At 41.5% G+C, this 12,962-nt stretch overlaps 1 protein-coding gene across 2 annotated transcripts in view; it reads left to right on the top strand.

Annotated features, from left to right (window-relative positions):
• The window catches only part of LOC125447886 (galectin-9B-like), a 40,001-nt gene extending 32,625 nt beyond the window's left edge, over positions 1–7,376 (top strand). For both annotated transcript variants that reach the window (XM_048522682.2, XM_048522683.2), the window contains 2 exons: positions 589–754; positions 6,298–7,376. In XM_048522682.2, the coding sequence (XP_048378639.2) occupies positions 589–754; positions 6,298–6,444 (313 nt within the window). In that variant the 3' untranslated portion in view covers positions 6,445–7,376. The remainder of the gene's footprint in view (positions 1–588; positions 755–6,297) is intronic.
• Positions 7,377–12,962: the final 5,586 nt, after the last annotated feature.

Here is a 12,962-nt window from a genome sequence, read left to right as displayed (position 1 = left end):
GGTTTGATATCTAATCCACTGCTCCCCAGTTACTTATGGAATTTGTTTGTCTATTTTTATTACTAGAAAGATTGTTCTATGTTTTTAACATTGCTTTTACTTAGTCTCAACTTGAATGCTTCATGTAAGTGACTCTGCCGTTCAATCATCAGGGAGTGAACATGTTCCTTGGGTCACCTGTTGTAATACTGTTCTTATTAGAACACAGGAGGCCTCAGGAAGGTGTAATTGAGATGCGTAAATTTATGCAAAGCCCAGCTAAGAGTATGCAGGAAGCACCTACTTCTTTTAACAAAAATTTTAATAAACTAGAGTCATAGATGTTAAGTAATTCTTGAAAGGATTAGAGAAGAGTAGAACATACCCTTTTTTACACATTAGATGTGGTTGATTTCTTGAAAGAGTGATTTAGAGATGGAAAACCACATCATGTTTAAAAAGTAGATGAATGTTATTATCCCTGATTTCCTTTGCCTCACCATTGACGGTCCCTAAGTTCTAAAATTCTCTACCTAAACCTCTCAGCCATTCTATCCTTCACGAAAATCAAATCATTTCCCAGTTGATGTTGTGCCTGTTTCATTTCAGATTTACCATTAATCTGAAGGTGAGTTATTATGATAACATTGCCCTCCACATCAATCAAAGATTCGATGAAAATGCAGTGGTGAGGAACAGTTGCATTAACAAGAACTGGGGCACGGAGGAGAGGAGCCTGCCATTTCTCCCATTTTTACCTGGTCAAACATTTGAGGTATGCTTTCTGTGTGTTGAGTGGTCCTGATCAGACTTGCTGTGCATGAATTAAAAACAAAATATTGGAGAAACTCAGCAGGTCTGGTGAGATTGTGGAGAGAAACAAAGTTAATGTTTCAAATCCAGTATGACTCTTCTTTAGAACTGTTCTGAACTTGGAACCTTAATTCTCATTTTCTCTCCACAAAATCTGTCAGACCTGCTGAGTTTCTCCAATACAATATTTTTATTTCAGTTTCCAGCTTTTATTTGCTGTGAATAGGCTGGTTTTGGAGGACTGTGTGTGTTAATCTTGAGTTCAATACTGGAACAATACTTAAGAGTTTCCTGTTGAGAGGAACATTCCTAATACCTTTCTCCCAGTGCATTCTGTTTTCATGTTGACCAAATGTGGTTTGGGATTTATTTTGAAGTCAAGCACCCCACTTGACTGCAGCTCAAGCACTTGAGGCTGGGCAGATGAGATCCCTCCTCCACACCTGGCTGTCTCCCATCCTAGTCTCCCAGGTGTGGATCTAGCATCACATCAGGCCAGTGCAGACTGTAGTATAAATCCAGTCCAGTATAAAACTGTCTTAAATCAATCTGCATGCCTGGGCTTGCTGGAGTCTTTTTGAAGTGGTGGCAGTAAGGGTTGATGAGGGTAACACTGTGGGATGCATGGATTTTCAGAAAGCATTTGACTGACAACAGTTTTGTGAGGAAAGTCATGGGTCACTAAATGAAAGGGACACTGGTAACAAGATTCAAAATTGGTTAAGAGATAAAAAACAGGAATAATTATCAGTAGGTATATTTCAGGCTGAAGGAATGTTTGTAGTGTGTAGCTCCCCAGGGGTCAATCTTGGGACCCTAACTTTTCCTGTATATTAATGATTCAGATCTGGGTGTGCAGTGGACAATTTCCAAGATTTCAGATAACACTACTTGGAAGAATCGTGAGGAGGATAGGGTGGATGTCAAAAGGATGTTTACAAGTTACAGTGAATGGATAAGTGGCAGACTAGTTTCGATTCAGAGAAGTGTGAGGTAATGCACTTTGACCAGAAGAACACTGAAAGACAATACAAAATAGGGAGTATAATTTTTTGGGATTGTAGAGGCAGAATGAGCTGGGTGTGTAAGTGCACAGATCATTTAAGGTAACAGGATAAGTGGAGAGAGAAATTAATAAAGTGCACAGCGTCTTTGGCTTTGTTAATACAGTACAAGAGCAAGGGAATGATGTTGAATATGTACAAAACACTTGTTAGACTTCAGCTGGAATATTTCATATGTGTCCTGAGGAAGGGTCACCAGACCTGAAACGTTAACTCTTTTTTCTCCTCCACAGATGCTGCCAGACCTGCTGAGCTTTTCCAGCAACTTTGTTTTTGTTCCTGATTTACAGCATCTGCAGTTCTTTTGGTTCTTTTATTTAAGATGGTTGTAGGCGACAGGAAAAATGTGAATGTATCAGAGAGAATGTAGAGGTGATTTGCTGTGAATAGTTTCAAATATGAGAAACTTCAGCTGTTAGAATAGTTGAAAAAGCTGGGACTGTTCCCTAGAGAGAAGAAAGCTCAGAGGAGATATGATTGAGGTTTTCAATATCATTAGAAGGCTGGATTTGATTTGTTTTGTTTTATTATTGTCATATGTGCCTAGGTACAGTGTTTTGTTTTGTGTGCTGTATAGTGTATCATATATAAAGTGCACTAGGGTAATAGAACAGAGCAATGAATACAATGTTACAGTTGCAGAGAGGGTGCATAAAGAATGAGATCCACATTAAATTTAAAAAATTGAGAGCTCCACTCAGAAGTCTAATAACTGCAGGAAGAGGCTGTTCTTGAATCTGTTTGTATGTGTGTTTAAGCTTTTGAATTTTCTGCCTGACAGAACAGGTTGGAAGCGATTATAACTGAGGTGGGAGGAGTCTTTGATTGTGTTGGCTGGACATAAGAACATGAGAACTAGGAGGCCGTCCGGCCCTTCAAGCCTGCTCCGCCACTCAATAAGATCATGGCTGACCTTTTCATGGACTCAGATCCACGTACCCATGCTCTCACCATATCCCTTAATTCCTTCATTGTTCAAAAAAGTCTACTTCAGCTTTAAAAACATTTACTGAAGTAGTGTCAACTACTTCACTGGCCAAGGCAGCAACAAATATAGATGGAGTCTATTGATGGAAGGCATTATGGACAGGGTTGTGTTCACAACTCTCTGTAATTTCATACAGTCCTTGGCAGACAGTTGTCATACCAAACAGTGATGTATCTGGATAGAATGCATTCTCTGGAGCATCTATAAAATTGTTGAGAATCTTTACAGGATTTCCTCAGCCTTGTGAGGATTTAGAGATGTTGTTGTGTTTTCTTGACCATTGCATCAATATGGGTGAACCATGACAGATTATTGGTGAGCATCACTCCTAAGAATTTGAGATGCTCTCAACCATGTCCACCTCACACCATTGTGTAGACAGGGGTATCTCCTTCAGCTTGTTTTCTGAAGTTAATGACCAGCTCTTTCATTTTGCTGATGTTGAGGGAGTGATTGCTATCTTACCAACACCAAAAACACTCTATCTCTTTTCTGTATTCTGTTTCATCATTGTTTGAGATCTGCCCTACTGTGATGGTGTTGTCAGCAAACTTATAGATGGAGTTTGGATGAAATTTAGCCACACAGTCATGGTTATATAGAGAATTTAATAAGGGGCTGAGTATGCGACTTTGCAGGGTGCTGGTGTTGAGGATTTTGTGGTGGAGGTGTTGTTGCCTATTCTCACTGATTGCAGTGTGTGGGTCAGCAAGTTGAGAATCCAGTTTATACAGTGGAATAGAGATCTACGTCTTGGAGTTTGGAGATTAGTTTAGCTGGAACTGTAGTGTTGGAGGCAGAGTTTTAGTCAAAAAGAAGGAACCTGACATAGGTACCCTTGTTATCCAGATGTTCCAGGGATGAGTGTAGGGCCAGGGAGATGGATTGAGTAGATGGGGTAAAACCATTTCTATTTGTAAAAGAAACACAAATGAGAGGGCATTGATTTAAAGTGATTGAAAATGAAGTAATGGTGATGTAAGAAGAATCTTTTTCACACAGCGAGAAGGCAGGGTAAGGTGTGCCCTGCCTGGAAATATTGTGGAGGCAGGTTCAATCGCAACATTCAAGAGGACATTGGGTGATTACTTGGTCAGTAATGGTGTTACAGGAATATGGGGAAATGGCTTGAGATAGGCAATAGGTAGTAGACCTGGCGCAAGCATGATGGGATGAATGGCCTCCTGCCACACCATAGCAATTTTGTCGTTCAGCAATTCCACAAGGTTTGGAATTGAAATGCTGAAAGGTTACAATGAATGTGAAGAACCTTGGTTAAGCCACATGATATACATTGCATAGCCCGCTCTCCATTTGCTAAAATGGATTCACTAACATGATACCAGAACTGGGAGATTGGAGCCAGCAGATTGAATAGGCTGGGGCTCTTTGCTCTAGAAGAGAGATTGAGAAGTTGGAAGGTAAGAGGTGACTCGTTTGAAACATATAAGGCTCTGAGGGGTCTTAACAGGGTTGATTGCTCTTATGGAAGAATCTAGAACTGGGGTCACTCTTTAAAAATAAATCATTGCCCATTTAACAGAGAGATGGCGGAAAAGTTGGCAGTAGCAGAGTTCTTTGATATTTTTGAGGTAAATTTAGGATCAAGTCTTGGTAAGTAAGGGGTGAAAGATTAATGGGGTTGCGTGGGAAAGTGGATTTGAAATTACCATTTTATGGTGATGAGCTTTTTAAATGGCAGGACAGGCTGGAAGGGCTCAATGGCCCACTCTTGCTCCTTTTGCATTTGTTTGTTTATATGAGTGACCTCTTGGAAGGGTCCAAGAATATGAAAGGTTTTGTTAGTTAGAGGTAGAAGAATTGTTTCTACTGGTGGATGAGACCATAACTAGCAGCCATCAATATAATCTGGTCACTAACAACCCCACTGGGGAGTTCAGGATCGATCAGAGATAGATGAAAGTTTATTACCCACCATATATGGTTGAGGTGAATAGCATAGATACCTTTAAGTGGAATCTTGTTGAACACAAGGAAGCAAAGAGTGGGAGCTTATTGTTGATGGGGGTTGGATGAAGAGCAGGTGGGTGAAACTTGAACGCTTAGAAGGATCACATGGGCCAACTGGCCTTTTTTTGTCAAGTTAATACTTTGTGAGGTGCAGTAGTTTCTGTATAGGGCAAAGTGACCCCATGTTCAGTAAGATTGTGATGCAACAATATCCTTCGTTGGAGCATAATCATTGCAACAAAGTACCATGAAAAATCTGGTACAGAATACCCCAATACACTAACTAGCCAGCAAGTGTAAACTTCTGAGGGACAACTGCCCTGCATCTGGAATGCTTGAACAAATCACCCTGTGAATTACACTGAGAATACACTGCACATTTCTGAAGTTTTTGCCATTGGAACCTGCAGCCAGAGTTTGAACACTGTGAACAATAATAGATAGAATCATAGGATCCCTACATTTTGGAAGGAGGCCACTTGGCCCATCTAGTCTGCACTGACTACAGGTGCATTCCACAAACAACAAACCCCCAACCCGATCCCCACATTTACCAGGGCTAATCAATCTAGCCTATGTATTACTGGATACTATGGAACAATTTAGCATGGCCAAGCCACCCAACCTAAACGCTTTTGGACATGGGATGAAACCAGTGCACCCAACATGAACCCATGTGTATACAGGGAGAACATGCAAGCTCCACACAGTGACCCAAAGTTGGAATTGAACCCAGGTTCCTGGTGCTGTAAGGCAGCAGTGCTAACAACTGGTCACCATGTCATCCCAACTTATATTCCCATACTGGGAGTCAAATCTAGGTGGCTTGGATGAGAACCAGGAATCCTAACCACTTGACCATATACAATGTTAAACAATCCAGAGGTGATTGTTGCTCTTGGTAGATTTGGGCATTAGTATTGCCCACCGCAGCTCACATTTCCTGTTGAAAGTGGCTTTTAACTAGGAGAATCTGAGAATGGTGATTTTGCTGTTTAAACACTATCCTCAATGTAGATGCACTCAGTATTTGTAGGATCAGGTGGCACACATGGGCACTATTCTGCACTTTGAGATCCACAGCCCAGCTATGGATAGACAGTTGGATTTTGATGTGCATTTTTGAGCAAGTATGGATCTTGCCTGTACATTTTTGGTGGCTCAGGTGGATGTTAAAGATCCCATAGCACAATTCTAATAGTGTGAGAATTCTCCCAATGTCCTGGTCAGGCACCACTTGTCAACAAACTGATGTTGTTCTTGTTGCTAATTTTGGATACTTGCTGCATTTAAAATGTGATGCTTCAAATGACAAAAGGCTTGACACTCCAAATGAACTCTTCGGTGTACATTCTTAGAGTCATGAGAAAATCAAATGTAAATACCTCTCCTTTGTTGCGCAGGACTGTGTATCTAATCAACTCATAGAAGGGTGTTTAGAAGTTGAGAACTATTGATGCATCTTGAATTATGTCTTGTTAGATGCAGATTGTGATTGAACCAACCTGTTACAAGATCTTAGTCAATGGAAGACATCTCTTCAACTTCAACCATCGTATCCAGCCTCTGAATCAGATCGATCAATTAGAGGTTACTGGTGATGTTAGTCTTTCTCTTGTGCAGTACTAATATTTTGAAGTAAATATTCTGCTGAATCTCTGTCCTTGGTAGAATTTTTCCCCATCCACACTAAACAAAAACAAATGATTTTAAATCCTTCTCTTCTAGAAGAATAATTCTTTAATCTGAATCATAGAATCCTTACAGTGCAGGGGCAGGCCTTTTGGCCCAACAAGTCTACACCAACCCTCAGAACATCCCATCCCGATCCATCCCCCTAATCTACACATCACTCATCTCCATTTGGTCTATCAAGTAAATATCTCTGACAGCCGTCCATATAGTCCCATTCTCCTCTGAAAATGTACAGTTTATAAATGTCATGAATTTACTGCAGCACCTTGTTGAAATCCATGTAACATACCAAAATGGTGGCTAGCAGACAGTCCTGAGAACCCAGGTATTTGTTTAATGCTCCCTAGTGGACTATAGGAGCAGGAGGAGGCCATCCAGCCCTCAAAGACGCTGGTTTCTAGTTTTAGATTTCCATGACCTTTTATGTAAAATGGTTCTTCTTGACATTTGCCACCTCAACCCACCCCACCCAAACATTATGGCTTGTTTTTAAGGTTCTACCCTCTTGTTCTAGACTTCCTTTGTCCCTCTCACCAGACGTTAGTTTCTCTCCATCTTAATATGGCAATTGCATTTAAATGTTATTGTAAACTCTATAATGACTTTTATAAAGCACTCTTTGTTTTATTTCAATATTGTGGCCTATATTCGGTTAACCTCACTCACTGAATGGGAAAAGCATTGTAAAGATTAAGATTGAAATTTTGAGCTGTGCCATCCTGGAACACAAATGCAAACAAATACACACTCATCTCTAGATCTCATAATTGATAGATCATAGTATTTCATTCTAAGACTTAATTACATCTTTTGACAGAATTTCTGTATAATGTTCTAATGATGGAACTCTTTCAAATAAATGCATATTGATGAAAACAAATTTTGCATGTCATTTGCTTGCTCCCTCTCTAATGTTGTTGCCATGCCATCAAACCCATGACAACTTTCATCTCAAAGGACAAGGGCAGCAGATACATGGGAACACCGCCACCTGCAGGTTTCCCTCCAAGCCATTCACCATCCTGATTTGGAAATATCTTGCCATTTATGCCGACGGGATAGTGTAGGGGGATGGGCTTAGATTAGTTCACAGGTCGGCGCAACATAGAGGGCCAAAGGGCCTGTTCTGAGCTGTATTGTTCTATGTTCTATGTTCCTCCAGTGTCATAGGGACAACATTTTGGAATTCGCTCCCTTACAGCATCCTGGGTCTACATACAGCACATGGACTGTTAACATTTTGGGCCCAGTGATCCTTCCTCAGAACTGTTCAGGGTAAAAGATCCATGTGGTTAAAAGACAGTTCCATCAGTGTCTGGAGGAGAACAGACAGTTCAGCATTCTGGCACAGGCCCCATGTCCGATAACTAAGAAACACAGAACACCAACCCGTCCCTCACCCCCACAGATTCTGTTGCCAAAATGGTTGGAATGGAGAATAAGAAGATTGAGGTGGGCAGTTAAGTTGGACACAGACTAGACTCCCCAGTCTCTAGCCCCCTTACCAGGCAAACTGTGCCTTCTCAGTGCCATGTGAGTGATGACAAGGGGGTGAAATATTATGGTGTGTCTGCATCACCAACTGGGGAGGCCAGAGGAAGGAGGCATAGGGAGCCATGTGGACAGCTACAGGTGAAAGCTGGAAAATGGGTTTCCAGGTTGCAGTATAAGTGAACAAGTATAGCTCCTTCTCTCCAAAAAAAAACCTTCTAAACAGCCTTTCTTTTAATATCTAGGGTTAATAATCTTAAAGGAACAGTCGGTTAGTGATTGTTACTGGAGCAGCAATCCAGAGACCTCGATTAATCCTCTGATGACAAGTAAATTTTATGTGTAACTAGTGAAATTTAAAATCCCAATTATTCCAATTTGCAATAAAACATAGTCTCAATAACAAAAATAACGGAATTACAGATTGTTATTGAAAACTCATCTGGATGAGTCATGCTCTTCAGTGAATGAATCTACTGTCCCGAGCTGGTCTGATCTACATGTAACTCCAGACTGAAAACTAATAGTTGTCTGAAGGAACTATTATCTGAAATGACTGAGTAAGTTACTCAGTTGTACAAAACCATGACAGAAAAGACTTCTGGAGATAAAAGTGGGCTGGTTTCATGGCATTGACTGAAACACTGGAAACAAGAACAGTGCATCCCACTCAATTGAACCCGCAAAGACCTCTTCACTTACAAAAGCAGGACCTATGCCAAAATTCTGTTCCACAGAATAGTCAAGCTACCTTTTCATACTCTCAGAGTCATATCTTCTCAACAATGTCTCAGAGGATATTGTCACTGGCCTTAGGTATGTGTATGTCATCTTCCATTAGTAGGACTGATCCAGCAGAGGTGATGGCTCAATGGGGTACATTTGGGAAGGAGTCGGCCTGGGAATCTTCAGTATTGAAGGAGTGAGTGAGTGACAAGATCACCTCTGCTTAAGCTGAGAAACTCATTCCTCAGGTGGCCTGTAGCTTTCCTCCAGTGCTTCTCTTCTCCTTTGATTTCATAGAATCCCTACAGTGTGGCAATAGGCCCTTCAGCCCAAGTCCACTACAACCCTCAGAGCATCCCAACCAGACCCAAGCCCCTATAACGCACCTAATTTACACACCCCTGAACACTATAGGCAATTTAGCAAGGTCAATCCACCTACCCTGCACAGGAATGTGGGAGGAAACCCGCGCAGGCATGGGGAGAATGTGCACGCTCCACACAGACGGTTGCCTGAGGGTGGAATTGAACCTGGGTCCCTGGTGCTATGAGGCAGCAGTGCTAACCAATGAGCCACCGTGCCGATTTGATTTTTCATGGTCATGTGTACCAGAGTAGAATGATGTGTTATCTTACCTGCTTTACTGGCAGATTGTACTAGACAAGTGCCTCAGGGTGGCCAAACAGAGTGCAGGATACAGCTGCCAAGAAGGTTCAGAGAGAGATCAACATGAAGGTTAAAGAGGTCCATTCAAAGGCGTGATAACAGTGGGTGAGAATTTTTTGTACTTGTACACGAAATTCTTTATTTTCTGCATGACAAAAGAGGGTATAACTGGGAGGGGAGGGGTCTTTGATTATGTTGGTTGCTTTCCTAAGGCAGCAGGAAGTATAGATGGAGTCAATAGATGGGACACTGTGTGATGGACTGGGCTGTGCTCTCAATTCTCTGCAGTTTCTTTTGGACTTGGGAAGAGCAGTCTCCAGCCCATGCTGTGGTGCATCCAGATAGGTGCATCTATAAAAATTTGTAAGAATTTTGATGGACATGCCGAATTTCCTTAGCCTCCTGAGAATTAGAGATGTTGCTGCACTTTCTTGACTGTAGTATCAATGTGGGTGGACCAGGAGATATTGTTGGTGATCATCAATCCTAGGAACTTGACATTCTCAACCATCTCCATCTCAGTACCATTGATGCCGAAAGGAATGTGCTCTCCACTCTGCTTCCTGAAGTCAATGACCAGCTCTTTCATTTTGCTGATATTGATGAAGAGATTGTTGTCTTTACTCCACACCATTAAATAATCCTGGACTCGCTATTGTTGATGCAGAGACTAAAGCAATGGTTAAATCTTATGGCATCTGATCAAACACAGGCACAGAAACCTTCTGCTGATTACCACCAATGATCTGCCTCAGCCAGTGGATCAGAAGCCCTCCATGTTGAATATTTCTTGAAGAAAATAGCACATTGGGTGGTGAGGGGGATCTCAAGGTCCATCACCAAGGAATCACAGCTTGGTAGCACTGTGGAATCACAAAATTGTTATAGCACAAAAGGAGACCATTACATACCACCAGCTGAATTAAAAGCAGGAGGAGGCCACTCAGCCCTTCGAACTTGCTTCATCATTCAATAAGGTAATGGCTGATCTGTCTGTTTTGAACCTTATGTTCCCATATACCCTGATAATCCTTAATTCCCCTACCTAACAAAGATATATCAACCTGTGTCTTACAAATATTCAGTGATTATTTTTTCATCGACAGTGGTGAGAATCTGGAACTCACTGCCTGTAAGGATGATGGGGCAGAAACCCTCATATCATTTAAGAAGTATTTAGATGGATACTTGTGATGCTAAGCTTGACAATCTTGCAGTACTGTCTTTTCCTGAACCCAGGAGCTGGAAGCAGAATTAAGATACACATTGTTTCTTAGCTATGTCTTATGCTATTAATACAGGTACCATGGTATGATGATTTAAACACTTTTCACTTTTTTTTTGTTTAAAAAATGCAGGTGGCAAAAAACAACTATTCAGTTTCACCTTTGTCAAGCCTGTACACCAAAAATCAGACTATACCTGTCTTTATGACAGAAAACATTTCACCTCATCTCTGTTTTGAATACGCAATAAGAGATCCTTTCCACATTTACCGTATCAGCTCCTCAGGATCTTATAGATTTGAATCAAGCAGCCTCTCGCTCTTCTAAATTCCAGATATATACCTAGCCTGTCTAACTTTTTCTACTAAGACAACCCCCTTATTCCAGCCATTAGTCTGGTGAGCCTTCTTTAAAAAGTAAGCTATGAATTTAGGAGAAGTGATAGTCTAGTGGTATTATCACTGGACTATTAATCCAGTGTCCCAGATAATGTTCTGGGGATCTGGGTTCGAATCCTGCCACGGCAGATGGGGGAATTTGAATTCAATAAGACATCTGGCATTAAGAACAAAGGGAAATTACAGCAGAGGAATTGGCCCTCCAAGCCTGTGCCGATCCAGATCCCCTATCACCTATTTTCCAAGGATCTGTATTGCTCTGCTCCCTGCCCATTCATGTATCTGTCCAGATACATTTAAATGACACTACCGTGCCCGCCTCTACCACCTCCACCGGCAACGTGTTACAGGCACCCACCACCCTCTGCATAAAGAACTTTCCCTGTATATCTCCATTAAACTTTACCCCTCTCACCTTGAAATCATGACCCCTAGTAATTGAGACCCCACTCTGGGGGGGAAAAACTTCTTGCTATCCACCATGTCTATATCCCTCATGATTTTGTCAACCTTAATCAGGCCCCCCCCACCAACCTCTGTCACTCTAATATAAATAATCCTAATCTACTCAACCTCCCTTCACAGCTAGCACCCTCCATACCAGGCAACATCCTGGTGAACTTCCTCTGCACCCTCTCCAAAGCATCCACATCCTTTTGGTAATGTGGCGACCAGCACTGTACACAGTATTCAAAATGTGGTCGAACCAAAGTCCCATGCAACTGTAACATGATCTGCCAACTCTTGTATTCAATACCCTGTCCGATGAACGAAAGCATGCCATATGCCTTCTTGACCACTCTATCCACCTGCATTGCCACCTTCAGGGTACAATGGATCTGAACACCCAGATCCTCTCGGTGTATCAATTTTCCCCAGTGCTTTTCCATCTACTGTACAGTTCGCACTTGAGTTGGATCTTCCAAAATGCATCACCTTGCATTTGCCTGGATTGAACTCCATCTTCCATTTCTCCACCCAACTCTCCAATCTATTTTTATTCTGCTGCATTCTCTGACAGTCCCATTCACTATGTGCTACTCCACCAACCTTAGTCATCTGCAAACTTGCTAATCAGATCATCTATACCTTCCTCCAGATCATTTATGTATATCACAAACAACAGTGGCCCCAACACGGATCCCCGTGGAATGCCAATGGTCACAGGTCTCAATTTTGAGAAACTCTCTTCCTCCTGTTGCCCAGCCAGTTCTCTACCCTCATCCTGTTAATGAATAATAAAAAAAATACATCCTTCCGTGAATAAAGTGATTGCACATTCTTACAAATGCAGCTCAGTGCCCTGTACAAATTAAGCATAATGTTTTTACTTTTGTATTCAATTCTCTTTGCAATAAATCATAACATTCTATTAACTTTCCTAATTATTTGCTGTACCAGCTCATCAGTCTTTTGTGATTCATGCATAGGGGCTCACAAGATTTCTTTCCATCTTACAGCTTTCAGTCTCTCACTATTTATGATTTCTTATTTATCCCGCAAAATGGTCAACTTCACATATATCAAATTTGCCACTCACTTTGGCCACTCACTTAATAAAACTCCTTCTTTTCATAGCCTCATGTCCTTTTTACAATTTACTGTGCTACCTACTATTATGTCATGAACAATCATACCTTGTGTCCTTTCATCAGAGTCACTGAGAATAAGTTGAGGTCACAGTGCTGATCCCTGAGGCACACCGGTTGTCACACCTTGCCAAGGTGAAAAAGACCCATTTATGCCTACCATCTGCTTCTGCGAGCCATCTTCTGTCCATGTCAATATGCTACTTCTTACACCATGGGCATTTACATTCCACAATAACCTTTGATATCACACATTATTGAATGTCTTCTGGAAATTACAGGTCTCCATTTTGAGAAACTGTTCTACCACAACTCTCTGTCTCCTGTTGCCCAGCCAATTCTCTACCCTCAGCCTG

Source organism: Stegostoma tigrinum, chromosome 39 (assembly GCF_030684315.1).
Source record: "Stegostoma tigrinum isolate sSteTig4 chromosome 39, sSteTig4.hap1, whole genome shotgun sequence".
NCBI classification, from domain to species: domain Eukaryota; kingdom Metazoa; phylum Chordata; class Chondrichthyes; order Orectolobiformes; family Stegostomatidae; genus Stegostoma; species Stegostoma tigrinum.
This window is presented reverse-complemented; position numbering and strand designations above follow the sequence as displayed.